Here is a 15,445-nt window from a genome sequence, read left to right on the forward strand (position 1 = left end):
GGCCTAATTCTGCACCTATCTCTTATGATTTATGACCTGGCACCCAATTATTCTTTCCAATGTGGAAGAGACCACATTGTGAACAGCCCACATAGTTGGAAGAGTTCAATAACTATTTCATCGTGAAGAAGTGCAAGGGTGTTAATGAATGTTTGCAGCCTGTTTGTTGTGTGTTTTGTTGTTTTCCATGTGTCTGATCCATACAGCATCACCACTTCTGTTACAGTTTAAATCTTGTTTCATTTCCAAAATGTTTCCCAGTACTGATGAAGGATTGACTGCAAACATTGCTTATCTCTGCACAGGTGCTCCCTGACCTTCTGAGTGTTCCCAGTAGTTTGTGCCATTACTTCAGATGTACAGAATTGACAGGATATTCCTTTTGCAACAAGAATATTCGTCAAGATGGCTGTTCAGGGGGAAGCTAACCAAATAAGAGAAAGGAACAAAAGAAGGATGCACAGCAAATTGACGAAACAGAGTGAGAGGCAAATCACTTGAAGCATAACCATCCTTTCTCCCGTGACAGAGAACAGACAGGCAGAATGGTCATCTGTGTGCTGTGAATTCCATGCCAGGCTGTTGATTTAATCAGAAAGCATTTTAAACAAGACAAATTATCCTTGCTCCTCAAACTACTGAGGTGTAGAAATTAAGTCCATTCTTTCAAATGACTGATTCATTATATTTCTACTGGGGGCATGAGGACTGGACTGCTTTAGTTTCTCACTATCCTCCACACAGCACTGCAGCTGCAGATATGCAGCCTGTAATACATAGTGCAACACCTCGAATTGTTCAAGATTGAATAATATACAAGGATGGTAAACCTCACGCAATGCCGATCTGACCATTATGTCTAATTGTTCATGTCCATCAGTGTGAACCACACGCCAACCACCAGATCCTACCAGCAGGGAGAAAAAGCCCTCCCATACCATTTAAAGATATGAGTGTTGAGATCAGAACAAACCCAAGCTGCACGGGTATCCATTCTGACCCAACAAGAAGGTTGATCTACTGTATATTAGGCTGTAGCATATCTGAAGAGAAGCAAAAGGAGAGAAAGCAGGAGGTGAGTCCACCAAGCCATAGAGCCAGAAGAAAGGGCGGCACAGTGGTGTAGCGGTAGAGTTGCTGCCTTACAGCGCCAGAGGCCTGGCATCGATCCTGATTATGGGTGCTGTCTGTACGTTCGCCCCATGACCGCGTGGATTACCTCCGGTTTCCTCCCGCATTCCAAAGCCGTACAGGGTTGTCGGTTAAATGGCTTTGGCAAGTTGTAAAATTGTCCCTAGTGTGTAGGATAGTTTTAGTGTACGAGGCGATCGCTGGTCATTGCGGGCTCGGTTGTCTGAATGGCCTGTTTCCGCGCTATATCTCTGAAGTCTAAAGTATAGTCTAAAGAAGGGGAGAAGAATAGTCTGAAGAAGGGTCACCCATTCCTTCTCTCCAGACATGCTGCCTGTCCTGCTGAGTTACTCTAGCATTTAGTGTCTATCTTCAGAAGAACTTTATCCTGGGGAACGTATTCTCCAAGGGTCTATAGGGGGTAAGGGTCATTTTTCTAATTGACGAATTAGCAATGTGGCTGGAAACAAACTGGTCTCTGGGATCTTCCATGATGTAGGTCGAGCTCTAGACATGCAGGCTTGGCAGTCCCTGTCAGTGGCAGTGAAGGTTGACTTCATCTTCATTCCAGGGACATGTGGCAGATATCAGCCACATGTTGCATTCAGCATCTCTGAATGAAGGGAGGAGAACTCCACAACTCCTCCAGATAACGTGGACAGACAGTCTCACCAAGGCATTAGGCCTTCCTCTAATTCAGGAAGCAACAAAGTGGACAACAAACGTCCCATTAAACACTCTGCACGGGAACAACCACCTCTTCAGAAATGCAAGAGGCTTCACTCAGCAAACATTAAAATTAGTTTATTATCATGAAAAGTTCAAGTTGGGACTGCGAGTCATTTGGGAAGCTAAAAAGATACCTTGTATCTTTAGTAGTTTGTTCTATCCATCATATTTCAGCTATCACGCTAGACCAACATGGAATAGGACCAGCCCTTAAATCCACGGCTCTTGATACCAAACCAGGTTGCAGTCGTCTTTGCTGATCATTTAGTCATGGACTCATACAAGGTGGAAGCAGGCCATTCAGCCCAACTTGCCCACACTGACCAACATGTCCCATCTACATTACACTCTTCATTTGTGTGAAGAAAACTAGGAAGAATACTAGAACATGTCGGAGAGAGAAAATACCATTCTGATCACGACAACAACTTCAGGATACGTTGTCACCTGTTATATCTCAAATAGATTTGTCTGTACGTGGGCACGGTCTTTGACTGCAACACATCAGCGAGGAGAAGAGCAGAGGAGTGGAGGAAAAGCAGTAGGAATACAATCGGAACAGTAGATGAAGAAAGGCCCTCTGCTTGGGTTGGGAAAAAACCCCTTCAATTTGGTTAAGGAGCCAATTTAACATTTTCAAAACTCAAAGAATGAAGCACTATGTGTCAGCGTAGAGCAAGACCTGCACAGCATTCTGTTTTGGGCTCATGCAAATCAAGCACAAAGCAATGGATCATCTCTAAAGGAACAAATCTAAAGATCTCCCCTTGATTTCCAACAGCAACACCATCGCCAAAATCCCACCACTTGCATCCTGGAAATGGTCACTGACCAGAAACTTACCAGGATCTTTAATACCGTGGCTTGCAGAGCAGATCAGAGGCTGTGTATTCTGCAGCGAGGAATTCAACTCCTGACTTCAGAAAGCCTTTTCCTCATCTGCAAGGCACAAGTCAGGGTTGTAAAAGAACATTCTTCACTTGCTTGGAAGACACTCAACTTCAATTTAGGATAAAACAGTCCAGTTGTGGGTTCCCTAATCAACACCCTGAACATTCACTGCCATGAGACTGTACACAGTGGCTGCAGTGTGAGCCATCTATGAAATGGAGGACAGCAACTTGGCAAAGTGTCTTCGACAGCAAGCGGACAACTGGTCACTGCCAGTCCATTGTTGCCGGCAGAGATTATGTGCCGTCTCCTACTGCAGGAAGGGAAGTGGGTTGCCAAGTCTACTTCGATGTATCTGAGTGAAGTGTCCATTAGAACAGAAAGATTGGCAACATATACACAAGGCTATAGATATGGGTGCAAGCTGAGTAATGGTGAGCTTTTGAGGATGTGAAAGTGGAGGTACGAACTGTAATTGTCAGAAATTGTTATACAGTGATTGCGGGGAACCATGTGTGACGTGGGATTTAATGATGTATTCACTGATCTAAACCACATGATGAAGCTTCTTCAGGCAGAACATCCTTGGTGAAAAATTCTGGTAGTGGACCACAGTTAAAACATCTTCCAACGGCATTTCACAATGGACCTGAATAGCTTCCTGCATATCCTCATTACTACCTCTTCCACTTGAGAATCCACAACCGTATGCAAAAGCTGGGGGGGGCCAGCTCTAGTTACTGGTCTTCCAATGCTTGCACCAACCTTGCCAAAGTCAGAAGAGCCAGAGACGGGAGACAATGAACAGCTCCCCTTTGAGAGATGCAATCTTAGGTTCAGTCAGTGTCAGCTAACTGCCGTAGAAATAGCATAACGTGTATATGCAGAAATGAGATAAAGAGTGGTGTTGGCAGTGGCCACAATTCGGAAACATTACAAATAAAGTATGCACATGATTTTTTTGGTATCACCTTCACTCAGTCACAGTGGCTCTATTTACTTATATATTTCCAGCGTGAACCAATTTCTAACTCCACATCCGTCTCCAGCTTTCTCGTCAGGGAAACTGATTCCCATGTTCATTAATATTGATGTGCTGCTTTCTAGTTGGGGACTCACCGTCCAACATAATTATCCTATTTGTATTTATGTGCTGGTTACCAAGTACAGTCATATCTAATAAATCTATTAATCGAGAAAATAACAATTATTTCTGCAAATATACAATTTCTTGCCAGCTTTTCAGCATTCCTACCAACCCAGGGTGTCTAAATGTATGCACAGTATTCAAAATATTACCTCAGAAATTATTGCAATGTATGCAGGAAATCAATGTATCGTGACGGAAGATACGTATTTTATTTATCTTTAAAAAAGAGTAGGAAATGGCACTGTTAAGTCTATGAAGCCATCAAGGCTTTTCCCCACTTTTCTGAAGGACATCTCTGAATAATATATGCATTTCATTTATAATTTCAATGCCTATTCATCACATTCAAATTGTTATTATTTCCCTTGTTCTTTTGGGTATCCAGTTCTCTTTTCTGCTTGCCCATAATGCCAACAATGACCTCTAAACCTAATCAACAGGCCAAGTAAAGTGGTTTAGTTATCACTAAAATTTAACACTAAGTGCGACACTTTGTATTGTAGCCTCCTAGATGCAAAGGCAATGTAAATACACATTTCCTCGCTTGTTCTGTCTGGACACATTGTAAGAAGCTAAAAAATAAATTAACTATATACGCACACAAATTTACATTATTACCAAAATGATCAGAAAGGTCACATCCTCGGGTTCAAATTGCCTCAACTCCAAACGCAGTTCAAGTATCTCTCCAGTTTTACTGTTTAATTTTCCAGCTATCGACAGCAACCAAACACATCAATATATATTGCTTTAAGGGAATCAAGGGATATGGAGTTTGTGCAGAAAAGACTAGGTACCCAAACAGCCATGATCTTACTGAATGGTGGAGCAGTCACAAAGCAGGAGTGGCCTACACCTGGTTCTAAAATAAATGATATGTTCATCAAGAAATGACACAAAATAAATTCTCATGAAAAGTAACATACAGTTAAACTGCTTTTATTTAAGTTACAGGTCCAAAGGCAGCGTGCGATTTTATGGAATTTACAGGACGATGATTGCTTCAAACAGGTTGGCTTTAAAGATTATTTAAGAGGTTGAGAGCGAAGTACTGAAGTTTAAGGAATAAATTCCAGACAGAGGCATTGCCATCAGTGATGTATTGATTAAAATTGGGCACGCGCTAAAGGTCACTGTAGGAGCGTAGAGGTTATTGACGGTTGTGGGACAAAGACCTGACTCAAGAAATAAGAGCTCTTTCTAGCCCATCTGGCTGAGAAGGGACTTGCCATTCAAAACTACTATTTCATGTTAGCTTATTGCAGTGGGAGACATGGCAATTCTTATACTATTTGGTCAAGCTCAAATAAAACCAGAAAATGCTGACAACTCTCAGCAGGTCAGGCAGCATCTATGGAACAAGAAACCGAGTTAAAACATTTCAAGTTGATAGTCCTTTGTTGTAAATGCAAAAATGAGGAAACAAATTAGTTTTAAGTGAAAGCACAAAGCAAAAAGGATACTAGGACATCATGTTGGAGAGAAGATCAGAAAGTCAAGGTTAGCAAGCTTGGAATAGAAGTAGCAATAAATTCAACATCAAATGAAAATCCCCCACAAAAAAATAGCAGGTGCTGGATATGTGAAATAAAGACAGAAAATGCTGTAAATTCTCTGCCGGCCAGACATAGGACTTCCATTGGAAAAGATAGACTGAGAAATGTGGGATGCTAAAACAAACCCATGAGTTCTGACAGAATCCTCGCCGTGCATCTTCAGAATAGTTAAGTCAAGTTTATTTGTCACATACACATACAAGATGTGCAGTGAAAAGAAAATATGATGATATGGGCACTGAAATTAAGGAGGTGGACTGATATAGCGTTTTGCACGTAAACATATTGCTAGAATATAATTAAATATTTTCAAGGTACTCTGAACAATGAGGGAAGACATTGCTTAGGGTCTGACTCTTGTTACCCATCGCTGTCTACTGACACAGTACTGGAGGGACCATCGTTTGCAACGGGGAAGGTCAAGTAGCGTGTAGGAAGGACCTGCAAATGCTGGTTTACCTGATGGACACAAAATGCTGGAGTAACTCAGGCAGCATCTCTGGAGAGAAGGAATGGGTGACGTTTCAGGCCGAGACCCTTCCTCAGACCTGTTACTGGTCGAGTGAGCACAGCCCAGGCAGTCTAACATTGGTGGTGCACAGATGTTAAGGCACTGTGGGGGGGGCAGAAAGCAGCATTTGGAGAGATTGGTTAATCAAGGAGAGTCAGTGTCAGAAAATGCTGGAAACACTCATCAGGACAGTCAACATCTGTGTGAAGAGAAACAGGGATAGCATTCCAGGTTGAAGATCCTTTGTCGGAACAGGGAAGGGGAGAAAATGAGTTAGTTAATTTACCAATAAGACTGAACTGAAGCCATTAAATATTAAAAACATTCGGCAGGTCAGACAGCCAGCATCTACAAAATGAAAAACAGAGTTAATGTTTCAGGTCAAAGACTCTTTGTTCCAACTGGAAAGGGCAGCAAACAAATTAGTATTAAGCTGCAGGGAGGGTGGGCATGGGATGAATAGGATAAAAGGAATATGTCATGGGGTGAGCCCAGGATTGCCCAGGGGATAAAATGTAACTGAGGTCATCTGGTCAATGGGTTAACCAGCAGAAAGAACATGACCTTTTAGTTATCAACGCTTTGAAATGAGTGCAGTTAGTGAGGGGCACAGACAAAGGAATGGAAGAGTTGTGAAATACTGAGGCTGCAGGACATGCCTAGCAGGTCAAGTTGTTTTAATGGAGAGAGGAACAACTGAGCCCTAACCACAGACCGATGGTGAGGCTGGTTCTGATAGAGACAGAAAGCAAGTTACCTGAAGTTGTGGAATTCAATATTGACGCCAGAAAGCTGCAATGGGCCTGGACAAAAGACGAGCTTACATTACAACAGCACAGAAGGCTGCTGCCAACCGTGTGGGATGGACAATCCACATCTGCAGCTTCTGTGCTTAGTAAATTAAACTAAGGCAGTATTACAAAACGCTAATACTTCCAGATGATACATTTACATATGTTAATTTACATATCCATTACGTATCCCTACTGACTAATTTATTTTACGTTCCCATGAATCATGATGCTACGATTTCAAAATCGACACTGACTTTCTCTGTTTGGCTTCAGCATGCAAATATTTGACAAATGTAATTGTCATTTTCTTTATTGACTGAGTTTGCTCAGCATTCATACCTGATTTATTACTTTTACATTTAGCTAAAAGGCTTTATTCATATATTAGCCCAAAATATATAGCGCTTTAAAACTTAGTATTCAACTAACATCCCATGTCACATGCAATGAAGCATCAGAGTTACAGAAATTGTCTGCTCTATTCGTATTTGACAAAAGTTTTTTTTTTAACAGCTAACAATTACTGCAATTTTTATAAAGATCTTCTTAATAAAGATTTAAAGATTTAAATGTTTTTATAAGATCTTCACTCCAGCTCTTTTACAGCACGAAAGGTTTTATTTTAGAAAATGTAAGCAATAAAATGTTTGAGTTTCATTGGCTAAATCCTCAGGGAATCTGTGCGTGGCCGCCGATACCATTGGCAACTACATTGACCACTTTGTAATCTGTCACCGCTCTATACGTGGCGACTCTTTGCATACCTTGTGTATGGTATGCAGAACAAGAAATTTCACTGTGGCATGTGAGAATCAAGTATCAATCCATGTTCAGCCCTGTTCTTCCAATAACAAACCAGCAAGAGATATTCCTGGCCTCCATTATTGGAACCTCAATGCTCATTACACACTGCTTTTAGATACAAATTCTAAAACGTAACCTTTGCAGTCTTCTCAACTCTCTGTTAAGTTATAGCGTGCTGTCAATACAACTATCACCTCAACCTAATGCATTTACTCCTATTGGCATGAGCTTTGGGAATTCCAATGCTTGCTTGAATAATCCTCATGTGACACACCGTGATCAAAACTAACCCAATATTACAAATAAGCACATTTTAACATCCTCGCAGTTACACAATTCCTGAGATGCTTCTCTGCTTGTAGAAATTAACCTTGTATAAAACATTTAATTTCATAGCAACAGAGTAAGTTAACCTTCAAGGTTTTTTCCAATTGTAAAAAAACAAATATATATTTAATGCTGAGCACCGCACAATCTCCAAACTTTCTCAACCTAACCTTAAATTTGTTGCAGGGAACCAAAGAACTGCAGGTGCTGGAATCTTGAGCAAAATACAAAGTGCTGGAGTAACTCAGCGGGTCAGGCAGCATCGCTGGAGGACATAATTGTTGACATTTCCGGTTGAGACTTCCATCGCTATGATGAAGGGCCCCATCCCATGTCGCCTATCCATGTCCGCCAGAGATGTTCCCTGACCCGCTGAGTTACTCCAGCGCTTTGTGTTTTGCTTTACATTTGCTGCAACAGACTACAAATAGAACCCGATACTTAAAATCAAAATAAACTTTAACGGGGCATCTCACAGCATGCAGATTTCTCTTTCCCAAAAATGATGTTTTTCAACCATTCAACAGATTGCATGGAAACGGCTTAAAAAAGATAACTAGATCAGAGACTGGGTAACTCTTCCTCCCTGCTGCTGTGATCATCTACTGGGTGGGAGAATCTTGCAGACGGATCCTGCAGTTTAACTTGAAAACACTATCCAAGGCTGATTTTGAACATGACTACGAGTACAAGGCCAAATAGCTGATTAGTTATTTGGACAGTGCAAGATTTTTGAGGAACTGGATTGGAAAATGGAGCATTAAAAATTGAAGATTCGGAGATGGCAAAGATTCAGCAAGTTCAACATTATTGGAGGAAATTATTTTTTATCTCTGATTTAATGAGGATTTTGATTTAATTTCCCCTAATATTTACTGGAACTTATTCAATGCAAAAGGTTTGTTAGGCGTGCCCCAGATGGTTTCCCAAAACAGCGTGTGGATAGTTCAAGTCGAGGAGGGTTAATACTGGCCCTTGTATTGGGAAAAGAGCTTAGCCTGGTGACCGGCATTTTATTGGAAGAGCATTTAAGGAGCAGTGAACACAACTGCATACGTTTTAACATAGCTGGACAGGCAGCATCTCTGGAGAGAAGGAATGGGTGACGTTTCGTGTCGAGACCCTTGGAGGATAGTGAGATCAGTGTGGAAACACTAATATGCCATGGCATGTTGAGATCTGCAATTCCTTGTTTCTACATTGAGATTAAGGAGGTAGTCTTGTGGTTCTTGATGAGCATCATGGTGGATAAATGCTCAGTGCGTTTATCCCATGTTATTCATAGAGGCAAGAGAGGAGATTGCCGGAGCCTTGATGAAGATCTTTTTTATCTTCTCCAGCCTCAGGCGAGGTCCCAGAGGACTGGAGAGTAGCCAACATTATTCCTTTTGTCTAAGAAGGGAAGTAAAGATAATTCAGGAAATTAAAGGCCAGTGAGCCTCACATTGGTGGTAGGGAAGCAATTGAAGAGGATACTTTGGGATAGGATTTCTTTCCTTTTGGAAGTGTATGGGCAATTTAGAGGCAGTCAGCATGGCTTTGTGAGCAGGTCATATCTTATTAACATGACGAGGAATTTTTTTTTTGAGGGTGTGTGTGTGTGTGTGTGTGTGTGTGTGTGTGTGTGTGTGTGTGTGTGTGTGTGTGTGTGTGTGTGTGTGTGTGTGTGTGTGTGTGTGTGTGTGTGTGTGTGTGTGTGTGTGTGTGTGTGTGTGTGTGTGTGTGTGTGTGTGTGTGTGTGTGTGTGTGTGTGTGTGTGTGTTTAAGAAAGAACTGCAGTTGCTGGTAAAATCGAAGGTAGACACAAAATGCTGGAGAAACTCAGTGGGTGAGGCAGCATGTATGGAGAGATGGAATTGGCGACATTTAGGGTCAAGACCCTTCTTCAGACTGATGTCAGGGGAGGGGGTAGGACAAAGAAAGAATGTAGGCGGAGACAGTGGGACTAGTGGGAGAACTGGGAAAGGAGGGGGGGGGGGGGGGGGGAATGAAGAGGGAGACCAAGGGCTACTAGAAGCCTTCATTCACTGTCTAGCTCGCACAATCCTGCTCTGGAATTCCATCCAAAAACAAATAGACAGCGATCCACTATGAGGTTAATTGGGCACTGATAAGTTAACCAAAGTAGTTAACCAAAGCTATTTTAAAAGGTGAATTGAATTGCAGTCGAACATTTATAGAATGAGTCTTTTATTTCCAAAATTTATTGAGATAAATTGTCGACCACAGTGAATTAATAATGTTTTAAACCAAAATGGGCCATATGGAATTGTTCCTGAACGATTTCCAGCTGGTCCAACAAATCACAATGCAGACTTAATTACTTACATACAAGCAAATTCAAAAACTGTTCCATAACTCGATAAATCATACCTGATGCTCAGCTAGTTGCTGAACTAAGTCATCAGTGACTGTGATGAGCTTTACTTGAGCCTGTTCAGCCAAGGAGACTGGTGGGCTTCCAGCCATAGACACCCGATGCATATGAACCTGTCATGGTCAGAAAGCACCATTCAGCAAAGAGTACAAAACCCCAGCGGAACAAGTATTCAACCAAAATAGACACACAAAGCTGGTGGAACTCAGCCGGTCAGGCAACATCTCTGGAGAAAAGGAATAGGTGACGTTTCAGATCTCGACCTGTCTTCAGTCTGAAGAAGGGTCTCGACCTGAAACGTCTCTATTCCATGGAGTGTAGGAGGATGAGGGGAGATCTTTTGGAGGTATACAAAATCATGAGAGGAAAAGATCGCTTAGATGCATGGAGTCTATTACCCAGAGTAAGGGGATTGAGGACCATAGGACATAGGTCCAAGGTGAAGGGGAAAAGATTTAATAGCAATCCAAGTGATAACGTTTTCACACAGAGGGTGGTGGGTGTATAGAACAAGCTGCCAGAGGAGGTAGTTGAGGCTGGGACTATCCCATCATTTAAGAAACAGTTGGACAGGTACATAGTTAGGATAGATTTGGAGGGTTATGGACCAAGCACAGGCAGGTGGGACTAGTGTAGCTGGGACATTGTTGGCCGGTGTATGCGAGTTGGGCCAAAGGGCCAATTTCCACACTGTATCACTCTATGACTCTATGCCTATTAAATCAGATTTAAAATTAACTAGACCAAGTAGTGGGGTCTGTTCCCCCAACGTGCAGTTGAGGGGGGGGGCTGCTCTATCTGCGGGGAGAGGGCGAGAGGATGGGGGAGAGAGGCGAAGGAGGGGGGGGGGGGGGGTTGGAGCAGTCGCTCTCTCCAGCTCCAGGCTCTGCTCGAGCCCAGGCAGCAGACTCCCCACCAGGCATGGACTGGAGGGGGGCCACGGGTGGGGATAGACCTGAGGATGCCGAGCGAGGCGGCGAGCGGGCGGTCGTCGAACCGGGCTTTGCCCGCGGCGGCAGTCTCCGGAGAGGGAGTGGGAGTGGGAGAGGGAGAGAAAGAGGGAGAGACAGAGACAGAGAGGGCAGAGACAGAGAGAGGGGGGAGACAGCTGGCGGTCGTGGGGCGGCTTCTTTCGGCTGTTTTTAAATGGCGTCTTTGAGGCGAGAGGTGGGTGCCATCAGCCGTTATGGTCGCTGGCCAGCAGGAGGCGACAAAATGAGTGGGGGGGGTTGAGAAGGATTTTATTAAAAATGTGTACATAAACACGACAAAATTTAATCAGGAGTGGATACCTGGAATGAAAAGTGAAATTTCTACCGAAATGGAAAAAATCTCTGCGTTTTTGCGTGTGGTGTTGGCGTAGCAACGAATCAAAGGCTGGCACCAACAAGACAGGCAGAAACACACACTGCCACACACACACACACACACACACACACAGAGTTTTAAATATAGATAGATATTTTTGACCACCTTGCAAAATATAAGAAAAATACTTTAAGAAAAATTGTATGCATTCAAATTTTCAAATTGGATATATTTAATAGTTTATTTTTCATAATATCAAAAATTGTGCACTTCAATATTTTTGAGTGTGTATTCCTGATAACAGGAGATAGAAAACAAACCAGACAGCTGTCCCAACACCAATCCCATGAGTTCTGATATTGTTACTACCAAATTAGTCTCAATATTCATGTATATTTTCCTGGGGGCAATTAATCTTCAAAAACAATGCAGGTGGACAGATCTTAATATATTATAAAATAGGATAAATACATTGTGTGTGCAATCAGATAACATTAAATATTTCCACAGAGTACAGCCATGTAGACTGCCATAGGCAAGAAGAAACAGCTGTATAATTAGTCAAGATTATTCTACATATGCAACATGCTGTCGTAATGGCAAATATAGGAGAATAATTGCAAACTCAAAACCTATTACCACTTCCAAAGTGGCAAAAAAAACACTTACCTCCTACTTGTCCTCACAACGTTCTCAAGCTTTCATACAAGTCTTAATGCTACTTTTTCTCCCAATTACTTATTTTTCAGCATGCCTAAGAGGAGGAAGAAAATAACATTTTTTTTAAATGAGCAAATTGAAGATATATTACAACATTATTAAGATTGACACTAAAAGCTGGAGTAACTCAGCAGGACAGGCAGCATCTCTGGAGAGAAGGAATGGGTGACCTTTCGGGTCGAGACCCTTCTTCAGACCCGAAACGTCACCAATTCCTTCTCTCTTGAGATGCTGCATGTCATTTCTGGAGCTAACAAGCAAACCAGCATCCGGAGTTCCTTCCGATACATCACATTTAATTAAATGGGCTTCAAAGTATACGTACATACTTTCTGTTACCACGTTCCTAGTTTCTGCACTTGTTTTTGTTTTACATAGTTTTTTCCCAAATTTAAGAGATTAGATCTGTGGTCAAAATTCAGGTTGCATTGATGTGCAGCAAAGAATCAAATATCCAGAAGTATAATGGAAAACAGAGTGAAAGTCAAAAACGGTTCATTCCAATATCCCGGCCCTCGTTCTGACCGAAAGTTGGGGGTGAGTGTTAGTGAACACAAGCAGCTGGGACAGGCAGCATCTCTGGAGTGAAGGAATAGGTGACGTTTCGGTTTGAGACCCTTCTTCAGACTAGAGTCAGGGGAAAGGGAAATGAGAGATAGAGACGGTGAAGTGGAGAGATATAGAACAAAAGTAACGATGATAGAGGAAACAGGCCATTGTTGGCTGTTTGCTAGGTGAGAACGAGAAGCTGGTGCAACTTGGTTTGCCGGAGGGATGGAGAGAGAGGGAATGCACGGGAACAAAGGTAAGACATTACTTCAACCTACCAATCATGGTCATTAAATTGTACAAGACAGAAATTAATATTTTTTTCCTTCCTCATATGCAAATGTAAATCTGCCTATGTTAAAATCAATTCGGCAATAAATCCAGAAATCACTGAATGAAATCCCCTGGCCACTTTCACAGTTCCAAGTTGTCTCTTCAATGGTTCAAGTCAAATTAACCCCGCTGGAATGTTTGCTCCCTCTTCTCTCTCCAGCTTTGTTAAGGTAGGGACATGCAGATAAGTGAAACCAATGGGGAGATGGACAGGCAAAGCAAATGTTATACTGCCCAAGGTGAGAGTGAGAAGAGTTTAACTCGCTTGGCATTCGAGAATACTCGTAATCCAGGGTAGCAGTGCATGGCAGCTGCAATAAACCAACCAGTGGCAAGACCAGCTTATAGAGTCATACAGCGTGGAAACAGGCCCTTCGGCCCAACATGCCCACACGGACCAACATGTCCATCTACACTGGTCCCACCTGCCAGCCTTTGGCCCATATCCATCTAAACCTATCCTATCCATGTACCTGTCTAATTGCTTCTTAAATGTCACGATAGTGCCTACCTCAATTACCTACTCCAGCAGCTCGATCCATACACCCCCCACTCATTGCGTGAAAAAGTTACCCCTCAGATTCCGATAAAATCTTTCCCCCTTCACCTTAAACCTCTGCCCACTGTTTCTCGATTGCCTCACTCTGGGCAAGAGACTCTGTGTGTCCACCTGATCTATTCCTCTCATGATTTTATACTCCTCTTTAAGACCACCCCTCATCCTCCTGTGCTCCAGGGAATAGCGTCCCAGCCTGCTCAACAATGTTGTATAACATTCTACAAGGAGGCCCAGTGCGACCGCCATATTCACCCAGTCACACGTTGAACATTGAATATCTTCCTCTTTTATCCCTGGAATAAATAAGACGGTATCAGAGTCCACTACTTTATATAGAGTGTTTAATTGCAAAACAAGGGGTCCCCAAATTACTCTGCAAACATGGAATCAGAGAAGTGGACAGCACAGAAATGGCTCTTAACTCTTAGAAACATAGAAAACAGGTGCAGGAGGAGGCCATTCGGCCCTTCGAGCCAGCACCGCCATTCATCGTGATCATGGCTGATCAATAACCCTATCAATAACCTGTGCCTGCCTTCTCCCCATATCCCTTGACTCCAGCCCCTAGAGCTCTATCTAACTCTCTCTTAAATCCATCCAGTGATTTGGCCTCCACTGCCCTCTGTGGCAGGGAATTCCACAAATTCACAACTCTCTGGGTGAAAACGTTTTTTCTCACCTCAGTCTTAAATGACCTCCCCTTTATACTAAGACTGTGGCCCCTGGTTCTGGACTCGCCCAACATTGGGAACATTTTTCCTGTATCTAGCTTGTCCAGTCCTTTTAAAATTTTATATGTTTCTATAAGATTCCCCGTCATCCTTCTAAACTCCAGTGAATACAAGCCTAGTCTTTTCAATCTTTCCTCATATGACAGTCCCGCCATCCCAGGGATCAATCTCGTGAACCTACGCTGCACTGCCTCAATCACAAGGAATGAGATTCTCAAATTATTAAACCAAATCTGTATACAAAACTCCAGATGTGGTCTCACCAGAGCCCTATACAACTGCAGAAGAACCTCTTTACTCCTATACTGAAATCCTCTTGTTATGGCTCACCTCGCTCATGCTGACTGCGATGTACATCGACACTAATCCCATGTGCCTACATTAGACCTGTGTTCCTCCATGTCGTCCCTATCCAATTACCTGTTCAAATGCCTTTTAAGCATTGTAATTCTATCTGCCACTTCATCTGACATCTATTTCCAGGCATTCACCAGTGTGTGAGAAAAAATTACCCCTCAGATCTCCTTTAAATTTCTCCCTTCTCATCTTAAATCTGTGCCCTTTAGTTCTAGTCTCCCCTGCCCACAAAAAAACTCTCGACTGTCTCTGCCCTTCAGGATTTTATAAAGCTCCACAAGGTCTTGCCTCAGTTACCTACGTTCCAGTGAGAATACACCCAGCCTACCCAATCTCTCTTTGTAACAAGTCTTCCATTCTAGACGACATCCACATGAATCTCTTACACAACCTCTCTGTTACCACATCCTTCCTGAAACGTGGCAACAAGCACAGTTCACAATACTCTTACTGAAGTCTGACCAATACAACATGACATACCGACTATCACACAATGCCTCAGCCTACGAAGGCAAGTATAGAAAATGCCCTTTTCACCACCCCATCCACTTGTGTTACCACCTTCAATGAACAATGGACTTGCACCCCAAGGTCTCCGTGTACATCATTGCTCCTCAA

At 42.7% G+C, this 15,445-nt stretch overlaps 1 protein-coding gene across 10 annotated transcripts in view; it reads right to left on the reverse strand.

The window, feature by feature from the left end:
- The window catches only part of nr2c1 (nuclear receptor subfamily 2 group C member 1), a 132,596-nt gene that overhangs the window by 61,093 nt on the left and 56,058 nt on the right, over nucleotides 1-15,445 (reverse strand). For 8 of the 10 annotated variants that reach the window (XM_033039396.1, XM_033039394.1, XM_033039391.1 and 5 more), the window contains 2 exons: nucleotides 12,248-12,332; nucleotides 10,267-10,383 (listed from right to left, as the gene is read on the reverse strand). In XM_033039396.1, the coding sequence (XP_032895287.1) occupies nucleotides 10,267-10,377 (111 nt within the window). In that variant the 5' untranslated portion in view covers nucleotides 10,378-10,383; nucleotides 12,248-12,332. Of the gene's footprint in view, nucleotides 1-2,703; nucleotides 2,800-10,266; nucleotides 10,384-12,247; nucleotides 12,333-15,445 lie in introns of all 10 variants that reach the window. The other 2 variants (XM_033039398.1, XM_033039397.1) reach the window with 1 other exon arrangement.

Source organism: Amblyraja radiata, chromosome 21 (assembly GCF_010909765.2).
Source record: "Amblyraja radiata isolate CabotCenter1 chromosome 21, sAmbRad1.1.pri, whole genome shotgun sequence".
In the NCBI taxonomy this organism is placed as follows: Eukaryota; Metazoa; Chordata; class Chondrichthyes; order Rajiformes; family Rajidae; genus Amblyraja; species Amblyraja radiata.